Source organism: Passer montanus, unplaced genomic scaffold (assembly GCF_014805655.1).
Source record: "Passer montanus isolate IOZ18808 unplaced genomic scaffold, ASM1480565v1 scaffold280, whole genome shotgun sequence".
Taxonomy (NCBI): domain Eukaryota; kingdom Metazoa; phylum Chordata; class Aves; order Passeriformes; family Passeridae; genus Passer; species Passer montanus.
Window position 1 is genome coordinate 92,892 of NW_024367484.1, and position 14,992 is coordinate 107,883.

General features: G+C 68.2%; 1 protein-coding gene across 1 annotated transcript in view; it reads left to right on the forward strand.

The window, feature by feature from the left end:
- The window catches only part of IGSF9 (immunoglobulin superfamily member 9), an 11,960-nt gene extending 431 nt beyond the window's left edge, over positions 1 to 11,529 (forward strand). The window contains exons 2-19 of the mRNA XM_039713311.1: positions 15 to 442; positions 4,022 to 4,174; positions 4,303 to 4,454; positions 4,594 to 4,726; positions 4,838 to 4,979; positions 5,138 to 5,283; positions 5,388 to 5,530; positions 6,197 to 6,337; positions 6,415 to 6,531; positions 6,876 to 7,026; positions 7,117 to 7,240; positions 7,314 to 7,812; positions 7,884 to 7,968; positions 8,280 to 8,450; positions 8,575 to 8,620; positions 9,267 to 10,463; positions 11,048 to 11,193; positions 11,277 to 11,529. Coding sequence (XP_039569245.1) covers positions 15 to 442; positions 4,022 to 4,174; positions 4,303 to 4,454; positions 4,594 to 4,726; positions 4,838 to 4,979; positions 5,138 to 5,283; positions 5,388 to 5,530; positions 6,197 to 6,337; positions 6,415 to 6,531; positions 6,876 to 7,026; positions 7,117 to 7,240; positions 7,314 to 7,812; positions 7,884 to 7,968; positions 8,280 to 8,450; positions 8,575 to 8,620; positions 9,267 to 10,463; positions 11,048 to 11,193; positions 11,277 to 11,470 — 4,168 coding nt within the window. The 3' untranslated portion in view covers positions 11,471 to 11,529. The remainder of the gene's footprint in view (positions 1 to 14; positions 443 to 4,021; positions 4,175 to 4,302; positions 4,455 to 4,593; positions 4,727 to 4,837; positions 4,980 to 5,137; positions 5,284 to 5,387; positions 5,531 to 6,196; positions 6,338 to 6,414; positions 6,532 to 6,875; positions 7,027 to 7,116; positions 7,241 to 7,313; positions 7,813 to 7,883; positions 7,969 to 8,279; positions 8,451 to 8,574; positions 8,621 to 9,266; positions 10,464 to 11,047; positions 11,194 to 11,276) is intronic.
- The last annotated feature ends 3,463 nt before the right edge of the window (positions 11,530 to 14,992 follow it).

Below are 14,992 nucleotides of genomic sequence, written 5' to 3' on the forward strand. Positions count from 1 at the left end.
TCCGGGGGCGGGAGGAGGGTCCCGGTGTGTCCCGGTGTGTCCCGGTGTGTCCCGGTGTGTCCCGGTGCGTCGCGGTGCGTCGCGGTGGGATCGGTTTGGCCAGCGCCGGCTCCCGGAGAGGCGGGGGCGGGAGGTTCCGTGGGCAGGGGAAGAGTCGCGGTGTGTCCCGGTTCATCCCGGCGTGTCCCGGTGTGTCCCGGTTCGTCCCGGCGTGTCCCGTCTCACCCGCGGCCCGGTGCCGCTCCCGCAGGCAGCGGCCGGAGCGAGCCCCGGGCCGTGGTGGGGCGCGTCGGGGGCAGCGCGGTGCTGGGCTGCGGGCTCCTGGGCGCACACGAGGCGCGCCCGCCGCTCTACGTGATCGAGTGGGTCCGCTTCGGCTTCGTCCTCCCCATCTTCATCAAGTTCGGGCTCTACTCGCCGCGCGTGGACCCCGAGTACGCGGGTGAGTGGCGGGCGGGGGTTCCCGGGACCCCCGGTTGGGTCAAACCGGGTGCTGCTGGTGTTGGACCACCTTAATCCCACTCCCGGGGAAGTGGGGGGCTCTTCTGGGGGGTCTCGGGGGCCCAGGGAGGTCCCTGCAGCAGGTGAGTGCCAATCCCCATGCCCGGGACGGCAGCAGGGGTGGGGGTGCCCGGCTGGCAGAGGGGATGCAGATCCTGCCCAGCCTGGCAGCGGGAGGGATCCCCACAGGGTAAAATGTGGGAGAAGCCCCCCCAGCCCACCCGGGGCTGCTGGGGCATCTCCCGCAGGGTGGAACGGCCGAGCCCCGCCGGTGCCACCGGGCTGCCCGGGGGCTGCGGGTCGCCTGAAGGTTGAGGCTGGGGAGGGGATTTGGGGGGAGCTGCTAATTGGAGCAAAGCTGGGCCGGGGACGGGCTGGGCGTGGGAGGGGGATATTCGCTGCTTTAGCGGGTATTTAAAGTGAGCGGTGGCAGAGCTGGAGGAATCCCAGCCAGCGGATCCCTGCGAGCACGAGGGGAGAGCCACAGGCGTGTCCCCCGGGCACGGGGAGGGCTGGCAGCCCGTGGGTGATTTGGGCTGAGCCCAACCCCGACGTTCTGTGCCAAAATCCGTGCTCCGACCCTTCCTCGGGAGGCCGGATCACAACCCAAACCCTGCTGCCAGGATTGTCCCCTGCCTAAAAGTCACCTCGGTCGGGACACCCACTCTGCTGCTGCCCCTTCCCGTGAGGTGTGGATTTTGGGCGATGCTTTCAGCAGCTCCGCCTTGGCTCTGGGGGACCAGAGGTGTTGTCACCAGCGGTGACAATGAACCCCGCGGGCAGGACAAGGCACCTGTTCTGCCGGGAGAGGCCAGGGCTGGGCTCCTGTTACCTGAGCGCCGAGGGGCCCCGGGGCTGCCGCGGCTCCGGTTACGCAGCGAGGAGCTGGCGGTGCCCCCTCCCCCGTGTCCCCTCGCCCCCGGGGGCAGCGGGAGCAGATCGGGATCAGCGCGGGGGGAAGGGGCTGGCGGCTGGAATGAGGGCGAGCTGGGTGGGCAGGGGGGCTGGCGGCCGTCGCCATGGCAGCGGGGCGGCTTGTTTTCCATCGGCCGGGAAGGGCAGGGAGGTGGGTGCAGGGCGATGCCAGCCCCCTCTGCCCGGCGCTTCCCAGGTGGATCAGATCAGGTGTCACCACTGCTGTCACCAGTGCCACTCCTGGGGACATCGGGGCGGGGGGGCTGCAGCTGCCTCCGTGATGGGATGGGGTCGGCTCTGCCTTGGGTGCCACCGCCACCCGCGGTGTCCCCTGCCCTAAAACGGGGTCGGTGGTCTCTGGCCTGGCTCAGCCCCCTCCTCCCCGGCTCTGGCCGCGTGGCGGGGGCTGCAGCCCCTTTGTGTCCCCCCTTTGTGTCCCGCCGAATGTCGGTTGCCAGGCGCGGGGGGATGCTGGGCCACAGGGTTTTGTTTTTGCAGGGCGGTGGAGGAGGAGGAGGGGGCTGGGGCCTGCACAGGGGGATTAGGGGGAGGCCGAGGGGCGTCCCCAGGCCGCTCTGATCCCTTCCAAAGGGACCTTTGTTCGGGAGCCGGCTGCTCCCGCCGTGCCTGGGGCTGGGGGCTGGCAGCTGCTGGGGCTTCCCAGAGCTTCCCGGAGCTTCCCAGAGCTGTCCCACTTCCCAGGGCTGGCGGACCCCTCGTCCCACAGCTGTGGGGTGGAGGCAGAGGGGTGGGAAACAGCTCCGGGCGCTGCGGGAAAGGTTTGCACGTGTTTGTGTGCGGGGTTCGCGCGGCTCAGGGTGGATCTCGGTGCCAAACCCGCCTGCCCGGCTCCTGCCACTCCTCCTCCTCATCCTCATCCTTGCCGGGCTCGTCTGGCGGGACACGGAATCCCAACCCCGCTGCGGTGCCAGCCGGGATCCGGTGCCCCGGGCACTGCGTGGGGACTGTCTGTGACACCGGGTGGGGCTGGCAGCGGGGCTCCCCAAAACTTCCCGTGCTGGGAAGGTCTCAGGAAGCTGCGGGTCCTGGGATGCTGATGGAGCACCGTGGGCTGCTCCGGTGCTGCCGGTGCCGCGTCCCTACCGTGGTGTCCCGGGAGCAAGGTCACCTGGCATGGCCCGGGCGTGCCCTGGGTGACAGTGCCGGGGCAGGGCGTGCCCGGGGGGACAGGGAAGGATGGATGCCCAGGGAAAGGGTGCTGTGGGCAGTGGGTGCCCAGAGAAATGGATGGCCAGGACAGTGGATGCCCAGAGAAAGGGATGCTCAGGATGGTGGGTGCCCGGGGAAGGGGATGCCCAGGATGGTGGGTGCCTGGGGAAGGGGATGCTCAGGGCAGTGGGTGCCCACGGAAGGGGATGCCCAGGATGGTGGGTGCCCTGGACAGTGGATGCCCACGGAAGGGGATGCTCAGGGCAGTTCATGCCCACAGAAGGGGATGCCCAGGATAGTGGGTGCCTGGGGAAGGGGATGCTCAGGACAGTGGATGCCTGGGGAAGGGGATGCCCAGGATAGTGGGTGTCCGGGGAAGGGGATGCTCAGGACAGTGGATGCCCGGGGAAGGGGATGCCCAGGATAGTGGGTGCCCAGGGAAGGGGATGCTCAGGGCAGTGGATGCCCATGGAAGGGGATGCCCAGGATGGTGGGTGCCCAGGGAAGGGGATGCTCAGGACAGTGGGTGCCCGGGGAAGGGGATGCCCAGGGTGGTGGGTACCCACGGAAGTGGATGCTCAGGACAGTGGGTGCCCGGGGAAGGGGATGCCCAGGGTGGTGGGTGCCCGGGCCAGGGGGTGCCGGTGCGTTCCTTGGGGGCCGCTGGCCGCGCACCCCGGCCTGGGCTGAGCCAATTGCTCGCTGCACCCTGAGCCGATTATGGCTCTGATAATAAATAGCCCGGGGGATTAACGGGCTGCGCTCGCTCTCGCTTGGGCCCTTATCCCTCTCCTCATCAAAGAGGCCGCGGGGCTGGCGCGGGGCGAGGACCCCACGGCCTGGGGGAGCCCCGGCCGCCGTGTCCCCCCGGGAAGCTGCAGCGAGGCGGGCGGGGGTTCACCGCGACCCCCCCGTGCCGCGGGGGTGCCGGGGCTTAGCAGAGCTCCCAAGGGTGAGAGCGCCGGGGGGGCTCCGGGGGGAGGGAGAGTCCTCGGGAAGGGGGAAAAGGGGTCGGGGGAGGGGTCCAGGACTGGGACCAGTCCTGCCCGGCCGCTGGGAGCGATGCTCCAAGTGCGCGGACCCGCCGTGCGGGGGGACCCCGCCGAGGCCACCCTGCGCGAGGGCGGGTGACGGAGCCACTGTCGCCTGCTCTCCGTGTCACCCATCTGTGCAGTGCTGAGTGTCGCTGTGACCAACCTCTGGCACCGCCGTTCCCAGCCCCCCGCGGTGCCAGCGTGGGCGGGCGCCCTGGGGAGGGGTGACCCGGGGAGGGGGTGCCCGGGAGAGGGGTGGCCCCAGGGAGTGGGTGACCTGGCAGAGGGGTGGCCCCAGGGGAGGGGTGACCCGGGAGAGGGGTGGCCCCGGGGGGAGGGTGGCCCGGAGGAGGGGGTGGCCCGGGGACGCGGCTGTCCCTGAGCCGCTGCCGGTGGCACAGGCCGTGTGCGGCTGGAGGAAGGTGCCTCGCTGCGCCTGGACCTGCTGCGTGCCGAGGACCAGGGCTGGTACGAGTGCCGGGTGCTCTTCCTCGACCGGCACAGCACCGACGCCGACTTCCAGAACGGCACCTGGATCCACCTCACCGTCAACGGTACCGGCCCGTCCCACCCCCCGCTGCTCTGCCCACGTCTCCCAGGCATGGCACTGGAGACGCTGGGCTTCCACACTGAGCTGAGCCAGATCTGAGGGTGAGGGTTTGGATCTGCATTTGCCTTCCAGCACCTCCCACCTTCCTGGAGACGCCCCCTGCGTTCGTAGAGGTGCGGGACCAGGCTGCACTGAGCCTCACCTGCAGGGCTGTCGGCAACCCCCAGCCTGTTGTCACCTGGAAGAGGAGTGACCTGCCTGTCCAGAGCGGGGACACGGTGCAGGTGAGGGTGACAACCCCCATGTCACCCCTCTGTGGGGTGTGGCCAGCCTCTGGTGCCCATCCCCACTGTGGTGGCCCCTCCCTGCTGCCACCACCCGGTTCACGGGGCAGGTCGCTGTCCCTTGGTGGCCGTGCCACAGCTGGTGCCACTGCAGGTGAGCAACGGGACGCTGAACATTGCCACCGTGGAACGTGCCAGCGCGGGCACCTACACGTGCCACGCCTCCAGCAAGGAGGGCACCGTCACCCACACCACCCGTGTGCTCGTGCAGGGTAAGGACAGGGGGTCCCCAGCCCTGCCCGTGGGCTGGGCACACAGAGGGAGCCATGGCATGGTTGGTTTTGGGAGCAGCTGTGCCCAGCCCTCACTGCCCGTCACCCCAGGGCCACCCATCATCGTGGTGCCACCGCAGAACGTCACCGTCAACATCTCCCAAGATGCCTTTTTGGCGTGCCAGGCTGAGGCATACCCAGGGAACCTCACCTACACCTGGTTCCAGGGCAGCAGCAACGTCTTCCACCTCAGGTACGGCAGCAACGGGGACAGCACCGGGGCAGCTGTGCCCCCAAACCTGCCCCGAGTGCCAGGGACAGCCTGGGTGTGTGCTGGGGGCAAATCCACCACTGCAGGGCAGCAGGGACAGTCCCAGCTGTGCCACTCCCTGCTGTGCCATCCCTTGCCAGCCACCTCCAGGCTCGGGTCCGTGTCCTGGTGGACGGGAGTCTCCTGCTGCAGCGAACGACCCCGGACGACGCTGGGAAATACACCTGCACCCCCAGCAACGGGCTCTGGAAGCCACCTTCTGCCTCAGCCTTCGTCACAGTGCTCTGTAAGACCCCCTCCTGCACTCCCGGGCCGTGGGGGGCCCTGCTGGGGGGCTGTGGTGGGAACAGGGGTGCCCCGTGGGGACCCCAGCCCCGTGTGTCCCCGCAGACCCAGCGCAGGTGACCACCATGCTCCCGGAGACTCACCTGCCCAAGGGCATGCGGGGCGTGATCCGCTGCCCCTCCAGGGCCAACCCCCCCCTGCTCTCCGTCACCTGGACCAGGGACGGGCGCCCGCTGGAGCTGGACAAGGTAGGGCCACTCCCACGGCCCTTCCCAGATCCCTGCTCCTCACCCATTCCCCTCTCCCAGCTCCCTGGCTGGTCCAAGGTACGGCCACTCCCTCTGCCAGCTCCTTCCCACCTTCCCAGATCCCTCCTTCTCTCCCATTCCCCTCTCCCAGCTCCTTCCCAAATCCCTCCTGCTCACCCATTCCCCACTCCCTCCACCCTTCCCACCTTCGCAGATCCCTCCTCCTCTCCCATTCCCCACTCCCAACTCCTTCCCAAATCTCTCCTGCTCACCCATTCCCCTCTCCCAGCTCCCCGGCTGCTCGGTGCGGCCACTTCCACTCCCACCACCCTTCCCACCTTCCCAAATCCCTCCTCCTCTCCCATTCCCCACTCCCAGCTCCTTTCTACCTTTCCAAATCCCTCCTGCTCACCCATTCCCCTATTCCAGCTCCTTCCCATCTTCCCAAATCCCTCCTGCTCACCCATTCCCCTATTCCAGCTCCTTCCCACCTTCAATCCCTCCTGCTCACCCATTCCCCTATTCCAGCTCCTTCCCACCTTCAATCCCTCCTGCTCACCCATTCCCCTATTCCAGCTCCTTCCCACCTTCAATCCCTCCTGCTCACCCATTCCCCACTCCCTCCACCCTTCCCACCTTCCCAAATCCCTCCTGCTGCTCTCCCAGCTCCCCGGCTGGTCCGTGCGGCCCGACGGCTCCATCGTCATCGCCACGGGCAACGACGATGCTCTGGGGCTGTACCGCTGCACGCCCTACAACAGCTACGGCACGGCCGGCGAGTCCCGGCCCACCCGCGTCCTGCTGAAGGTGAGCAGCCCCTCGGGGTCCCCTCCTGGCTCTGCACCCCCTGCCAAGCTCCCCTACACTGCCCCTCTGCCTTGCAGGACCCTCCTGCCTTCACGGTGCGGCCCAAGGAGGAATATTTCCAGGAGGTGGGCCGGGAGCTGGTGATCCCCTGTGTGGCTCGTGGGGATCCCCCACCCACCATCACCTGGGTGAAGGTAGGGGCTGCTCTTTTGGGGGGTCAGCTGGGCCCTCACGGGGACAGAGATTGCTTTTGACCTCCAGGGCATAATTTCTGGGCTTGTGTGACTCCTGGGCAGTGTTCCTGTCCCCACTGGGTCCCATCCTAAACTGGGCTCCCATCACACGGTTCCTGAAGGACCTGAGGTCACTTTGCTTGTCTGTCCTCTAAAAAATTGGCAAAACCCTGCCCCTTGGTCTCCAAACCAGCCCCATGGTGGGGGGCCATGTCCCCTTTTTCAAGTCCCCTGGTCCCCAGCGTGGCAGTGTCACAGGGGGCAGGCTGGTGGTGGCCCCCTGTCAGCGTGTCTGTGCCCCACAGGTGGGCAGCGTGGGGAAGAGCAGTGCCCAGGTGGATGGCAACAGCAGCCTCGTCCTCCACCCCCTCATCAAGGAGCAGCATGGAGTCTGGGAATGCAGGGCCACCAACCAGGTGGCCAGTGTCACCACTGCCACCTCTGTCCACGTACTGGGTGAGCTGCCCGTCACTGGGATGGTCTCAGGGTGGGCAATGTGCTGGAAGGGGTGGTCCAAGCCCCCCAGTGTGACACTCTGCCCTCCAGGTACCAGTCCCCACGCTGTCACCAACGTCTCTGTGCTCCCACTGCTGCTGGCAGCCAACATCTCCTGGGAGCCAGGCTTTGATGGAGGCTACTTCCAGAGGTTCAGCGTCTGGTACACCCCTCTGTGAGTGCCCACCCCTGCTGTGTGCCCCCCTCAGGAGCCTCGGCTCCCTCTCACGTGTCCCTCCTGTCCCCAGGGTGAGGTACCCACCGCGGGCACACCACGACTGGGTGTCACTGTCGGTGCCAGCGGGGGCTCAGCACCTTCTGGTGGAGAACCTGCAGCCAGACACCAGTTACCAGTTCAGCGTCCTGGCCCAGAACAAGCTGGGCAGTGGCCCCTTCAGCCAGATCGTCACCTCCGTGCCCAGGGGTGAGGGCAGCTCCTCAAAACACCCCCGGTGCCCCCGTTCCCGCCTCGTGCCAACCTCTGCTTTCTCCCCAGGCTTCCCAGTGACCACAGTGCCTCCGGAGCCACCAGCCATGACCGTGCACGTCTTCCTGTCCCCACCCCGGGCTCTGAGGGCCAACGAGACCGTGCGGGGGGTTCTGCTGCGCTGGGACCCCCCTGCCCGTGCCTCGGTGGCCCCGAGCGGGTACGCGCTGGAGCTGCGGCAGGACAAGGGCGGCTGGGAGGTGCTGGAGCGCTCCATCCCCGGCACTGACACCCAGGTGCTGGTGCCAGGGCTCATCAAGGTGAGGTCTGCCTGGGTTAGGGCTCGGTGGCCGCTGTGGCAGCGTGCTGATGGCCCTGTGTCCCTCCCCAGGACGCCTTCTACGAGTTCCGACTGGTGGCCTTTGCTGGCAGCTACATCAGCGACCCCAGCAACACGGTGAACGTGTCCACGGCAGGTAAGGCTGGGCTGCCACGTAGGGACAGAAACCTGAGGTGGAAAACATCCAAATTCCCAAAGGAGAAGCCCCTTCATGCTGCTCCCACCCAGCTGGCCCTGCTGATAAACTGGGGGCATGGCCAGAGCAGGACCAGGGGGCAACAGCCAGAGTGCCTTCAGCCTCAGGGACCAGAGCATCCTCTCTCCTGGTGCCCATGTTGGGGGGCACAGGTCCCCCCAAGGGCAGAGCAAGAGCTGAGCCTGTGTCCCCGTGATGCTGGTGACACCAGGGGGCTGTGCCAGCCTGACGGGGTGCCCTGTGTGTGGCAGGGATGGAGGTGTACCCGTCCCGCACGCAGCTGCCCGAGCTGCTGCCACAGCCGGTGCTGGCGGGGGTCATCGGGGGGATCTGCTTCCTCAGCGTGGCCGTCATCTTCAGCACCATGGCCGCCTGCATCATGAACCGGCGCCGCGCCGCGCGCGTCCGCAAGCGCCGCCAAGGTACCCGGGGACAGGGACAGGGACAGGCCAGCCTGGGGGGGACCGAGTGGGTGCCGCCGTCTCCTCCTCATCACGTTTTGAGTTGCTCGCCGTGTGATCCCCCTGTGTTCTCATGGCCTTCCAGATCCACCACTCGTCTTCTCCCCCAGCAAGAAGCTTCCACCTCTACAGTAAGTCACGCCATTGTCACGCTCCCTCCTTGTCCTGCTGTGTCACTGCCATGCTCCCTCCATCCCACTCCCTTCCTGTCCTGCTCCCACCATGCCCCATTCCCTCCCTGTCCTGCCATGTCACTGCCATGGTCCCTCCCTCCTGTTCCCTTCCTGTCCTACTCCCACCATGCCACGTTCCTGCCATGCCATGCCATGCCATGCCATGCCACACTCCCTCCCTGTCCCTCTCTTGCCATGCCCTGCTCCTCCACATCCCATTCCCTCCCTGTCCCACTCCTGCCACATCACACCTCTGGTTTCCACTCCCCCACATCCTGCTGCCTCTCATCCCATTCCTGGCCGTGCCACACTCCCCTCCCTCTCCCACTCTCTCGATGTTATTCTCCCCTCCATCCCTCTCCCCCCCTGTGCCACTCCTGGCCATGCCATGTTTCCATCCCTGTCCCTTTCCCTGTCTCCCTCAGCACCGGGACAGGCTGGGGACAGCTACTCGCTGCTGCCACTGCCTAAGGGCGTTAGGAGCGGGGTGCTCCCCTGGCGTGCTCCCTCTGGGCAGTTTTGGCTGGAGAAAAGCTCAGGAAATGCAGGAGCAGGGCGTGGCAGCACGGCCGGGGGTGCTGCAGCTGCTGCCTCTCCCTTGCAGCAATGCTCGTGGCCCTGGTAGCCCTGCCAGCACGCTGAGGCTGAAGCTGCAGCCGTCGCCGTGCCGGAGCCTGCACCGGAGCCTGCTGTGGGGCGAGAAAGCCGGCACCAGCCTGGGGCTGAGCATCGCCGGCTCCCGCTACCCCGCCTACGAGAGCCAGGGCCGGGAGCACGTCCCGCTGGAGCGCATCTGCCGCGGCCCCGACGGCCGCTTCGTGCTGGACACCGAGCCGCGGCCGGAGCCGGAGCCTCCGCGGGACCCCCTGCAGCCCTACCGCCAGCTGCCCGCCGAGGAGGACGAGGAGGATGAGGAGGAAGAGGAAGACGACGAGCCCGTGTGGCACAGGGGGGTCTCGCTGCGCCCCCAGCCCGCGGGGCAGCCCCGCCGGGGCGCCCGCGCCTCCGGTCACCGGCACGGCCGCTACTTCGGCTACGGCAGCAGCAGCCCCGTGGACGAGACCGTGGCGTTGAGCATCACCGACGTCAGCCCCGTGGCCTCTGCCGCCGCCACCCTGCCTTACAGCGCCGTCCCGGAGCCCCCCCGGCCCCGCCGCGGCCCCCCCTGGGACTCACCGCCCCGCCGGGGCTCCCCCCAGCCGGCCAGCAGCCCCCCGGTGTCCCCCGGCCCCCCGGCCATCAGCGGCATCCTGCAGTACCTCAGCCTGCCCTTCTTCAAGGAGATGTGTGTGGACGGCGACTGGCCCCCCCCGGAGGAGCAGGGGGAGCCCCCCAATGCCGGCGCCGCCCCGGAGCCCCCCGCCAGCCCCCCGCGCTCGGGGCGGACGCTGTGCCCGGACTGCATCGACACAAGTGCCAACGCCACCTCCCCTCCCGCCACCGCCGCGTTCCTTGAGCCCCCCCGGCTGCCCGTGGGCCCCGCCAAGGCCTCTCTGCCCGGCTCCCCCTCCTGGCCCCGCTCCCCCAGCCCCGGGCCGCCCCCCCAGCCGGCCCCACATCTCCGGACTGAGGCCCCGGGGCGGCCGCCGGACGCCGCAGCCCCGGAGAAGCTCCCGCGGGGCAGCCTGACCAGCCAGAGCAGCGGCCGGGGCAGCGGCTCCTTCCTGCGGCCCCCCTCGCTGGCACCGTCCTTGGGGGGCACCTTCCTGGGCACCCCCGTCGGGGACGGGGGCAGCTGGCACAGTGGGGGCTCGGCAGCGGAGGAGGGACGGGGCAGGACGGATGCTGGCGCCGGGAAGAGGTGAGCCGTGGGCAGGGCACCGGGATGAGCTCCCGGAGCGTGCCGGGGCAGCTCCGGGCCTGTCCCACCCAGCTGGCATGGGCTGGCCTGGCACGGAGCCACCTGGCTGCCTCCCAGCCCGGCAGTGCCCCGGGGACGCCCCCCTGCCCATTGTCCCTGTCCTGGGAGACCATCCCCGTTGTCCCCCAGCATCCCTGCCGTGTCCCCACATCCCTCGGGGTGGTGCCCCTGGTACTCATCTGACCTTGGCATCTGCCCCTGACACCCATCCCGGGGCACCCGTGCCTTGGGGTCTCTCCTGGCATTCACCTTGGGGGTCTCATGCCCATCCCTGGCATCTGACACCTCAGGGTCTGCCCTGATCTCTCCTACCCATCCCCAGGGCTTCACACACATCCTCTTTTCCGGGGAGAAACCCTGGGGTTTCTCTTTTTGGGATCTCCCCTGCAGTCCATCCCTGGGGTTTCTCTTTCTGGGATCTCCCCTGCAGCCCATGCCCAGGGTTTCTCTTTTTGGGATCTCCCCTGCAGCCCATCCCGGGGCTCTCACCCCCTCGGGCCGTGCCCCTCGCCCCCTCCCCGCAGGAGGAACACCTCGGTGGACGAGAACTACGAGTGGGACGCGGAGTTCGCGCTGGAGTCGGAGCTCCTGGAGGCGCTGCAGCTTTACCGGGGCGCGGCCCCGGCCCGGCCCGGCTCCTCCATCGCCCTGCGGGACCTGCAGCGGCACCGTGAGTGCGGCCCCCCCGCCCCCGTGCCCGCAGCCCCGTGGCCGCCCCGGCGGCTGCCACGGACGCTGCTTATCTCCCCGCAGAGCCCGGCTCGGCCCCGGTGAGCTCGGTGTCGGCGGAGGCGTTGGGAACGGGGGGTCCCCAGGAGCGCGGCCAGACGCCCCGTCCCGAGGGGTTGGGGGCGCGGCGCCGCAGGGAGGGGGTCCAGCAGCGGCGGCAGAGGGTGGGCACCCGCGGGTGCTGCTCCGAGCGCTTCGAGGTGGCCACGCTGCTCTAGGGACCCCCGGCACCCCCCGGGGGAAGGGATGAGCGGGGGGGGGGGAATAAAGAGGCGTGAGAGCAGTGCACTTGATGTGAGCACCATCTGGCAGTGGCGGGGTAGGCTGACTCTGGGGGAACACTGTCAAGAGCACTCTGCCGCTGCTCTAAAGAGGAGTAGGGACCCCCGGGACCCCCCGGGGGAAAGGATGGGCGGGGGGGGAATAAAGAGGCGTGAGAGCAGCTCTGGCTCCTGTTGGCGGGGGGACCCCCGAGGCGTCCCGGGTTCTGCCACGACCCCCTCCACCCTCTCGGGGTCCCCCTCCCACCTCGTCCCGGCTCCCCCATTCTGTGTCCTCATCTTCCTCATCCCCTGGCCACAGCTTCCCCTTCCCTGCTCTCATCCTCCCGGCCTCCCCCTATCAATCCCACCCCTCAAATCCTCCTGGTACCCCCCCGTTTCCTGATACCCCCCCAATCCTCTTGGTACCCCCGATCTTCTCGTGTCCCCCCGCGAATTGCTCTGTGATGTCCCCCCCATTTTCCTCATGGCCCCATTTTCCTCATGTCTCTCCTCATCTTCCTCCCTCGGGGTGTCCCCCCATCTTCTCCCCATCTCCTCCGTGTCCCCCCATCGGATTTTCCCGCTATCTCCTCAGTGTCCCCCCCATCTCATGCGGGTGGCCGCCACTCCTGTCCCCTCTCCCATGTCCCTGTCCCCTCCCTCTTTCCTCAGTTTCCCCCTCCCCTCCCCGTTCCGGTGTCCCCCCCCTCCCCGTCTCGGTTCTCCCCCTCCCTCGCGGGGGGGGCGGGGCCTGGCGGCGGCCCCGCGCGCGCGGGAGGGGCGTGGCCCGCGCGCTCATGCCCTTATATGGCCACGGCGCGGGAGCGCGTCACCGGGGGGGCGGGGAGAGGCGATGACGTCACCGCGGGGTCGCGCGTGGGCTGCGGCGCGGGTCGCGTCGGGTCACGGGCGTTGGTCACCCCCCCCACTGTCCCCCTTTCATGTCCCCCCATTATGTCCCCTCGTGTCCCCCTGCCACGCCCACCTCTTGTCCCCTTGTGTTCCCCTGCCATGTCCCCCGTGTCTCCTTGTGTCCCCCTGCCACGCCCACCCCATGTTCCCCCTTATGTCCCCTTGTGTCCCCCTGCCACATCCCCCCGTGTCCCCCTGCTATGTCCCCTCATGTCCCCTATTATTTCCTCCCGTGTCCCCTTGCCCCGCCCACTTCATGTCCCCCCATGTTCCCTTCGTGTCCCCCTATCACATCCACCCCTGTCCCTCGGTGTCCCCCCCCATGTCCCCCTGCCTGCTGCCCGTTGTCCCCTGGCCTGCCCACATCACACCGTGCCCCCTGCCCTGCCTGTGTGTGCCCCTCATCCTGCCCTCTGTCCCTGCCCGAGTTTGTCCCCAGTGTCCCCTCCCTGCTGTGTCTGCTCTATCAACCCCCCTGTGCCCTCTGGGGGTCCTGTCCCCAAATTGCCCCCTGTGTCCCCTGGCTGAGACCTCCCAGGCTGTGCCCCAGTGTCACCCAGGTTCCTTGGGACTGTCCTGCTGCTGCTCTGTGTCACCCTGGGCCACCCCCCCCGTGGGTCCTGACCCCTGTGTCACCCCTAAATCTGCTTTGTTACCCCTATGTCCTGTCCCCTGTGTCACCCTGGGCCACCCCCAGTGCATCCTGTCCCCTGTGTCACCCCACAGTCTCCTGCTTTGTCACCCCTAGGTCCTGCTCTGTGTCACCCCTAACCCCACCCCTGTTGTGCACCTCTCTGTCACCCCCTGACCTTGTCCCCCCATGTCACCCCTGTTCCATGGGTCACCCCGTGTCACTCCCTGCCCTGCTCCCTCCTGCACGGGTCCCCCACCCACGTCCCCAAAGCCACAGAAAACACCACCCGAGATCCCCAGGGGACACCCACAGCCCTTGGAGGGTAAAGCCACCCCACCCTGTGGCACCCATGGGTGCAGGAGGGACCCAGAGAGGGCGAGGGGACACTTCTGGGCTGCTCCACAGCGTGACAGTGCCATCCTAACCCAGCTCTGGTGGCACCAGAGAGTGACAGTGCCAGCCCAGCCGAGCTCTGGTGGCACCAGAGAGTGACAGTGCCATGCCAGCTGAGCCCTGGTGGCACCACAGCTGAGCTGGGCACGGCGGGTGCTGATCTGGCTGCCGGGGTGGGTGGGGTGACAGGGACACTGCAGCAGTGGCCCTGCTCCGGCAGCGGTGGCCTCGGGCCCGGCTTTGTTTGTTGTTTTGGTGGCGCTCGCCATGGAGACGGGACTTGTGCCAACGCCACTGGGGACACGACGCTGCTGGCCAGGCCACCTCCCTCCCCGAGCCCCAGCTGTCCCCCAGCTGCCACCAGAGCCAGGCCCTGGTTGTCCCCATCGCCATCACAGCAGGGTCCTGGCAGCCACCACGTGCCACTGTGGGGATTGTCCCCAGCACAGCCACCGTGAGAGGTTTTGTCACCACAGCACTGCCCCCACCTAAGTCCTCAGAGGGGCCTGTCCCCATCATGGTCACTCTGTCCCTGCTACTGCAGCCACGCTGTCCCCACCACAGCCACACTGTCCCTGTGTCCCCTGTGTCACCCCTGTTCCCACTGCAGCCATTCAGGCCCCACCCCATCCTCATCTCAGCCACCACAGCCACACTGTCCCTGTGTCCCCTCTGCCACCACAGCCACCCTGTCCCCACCCCAACCATCCCATTGTCACCTCAGCCACCACAGCCACCCTGTGTGGCACTGCCACCACAGCCACTGTCCTCACCTCAGCCACCACAGCCACCCTGTGTGGCACTGCCACCACAGTCACTGTCCTCACCTCAGCCACCACAGCCAGCCACCATGTGTGACACTGATCACCCCATCCTGACCTCTGCCACCACAGCCACCCTGTCCCCGTGTCCCCCTGCCACCACAGCCACTCTGCCCTTGCCACAATCCCTGTCACCCTGTCCCCACCACAGCCACTCCATCCTCATGGTGGCCACCAGAGCCACCCTGTCCCCTACAGCCCACGTGTCCCCCTGCCACCACAGCCACCCTGTCCCTCCCACAACCCCTGTATCCCCTCTGTGACCACCCTGTCCCCAGCGGGGCCACCACAGCCACTCTGTCCCCACACAGCCACTGTATCCCCCTGCCACCAGGGCCACCCCATCTTCACCTCGGCCACCAAAGCCACACTGTCCCCACACAACCCCTCTGCCCACTTGCCACCGTGGCCACCCTGTCCTCATTTGGGCCACCACGGCCACCTTGTCCCCACCACGGCCACCTTGTCCCCATCTTGGCCACCAGGGCCACCCTGTCCCCACCATGACGGCCCTGTCCCTACCACGGCCACCCTGTCACTACCAGGGCCACCCTGTCCCCACCATGACGGCCCTGTCCCTACCACGGCCGCCCTGTCACTACCAGGGCCACCCTGTCCCCACCATGATCACCCTGTCCCCACCCTGTCCCCCCCACGGCCACCCTGTCGCGGTGCCCCCCCCCGTGTCCCCTTCCCGGGGCGGGGCTGCCCCGGGCG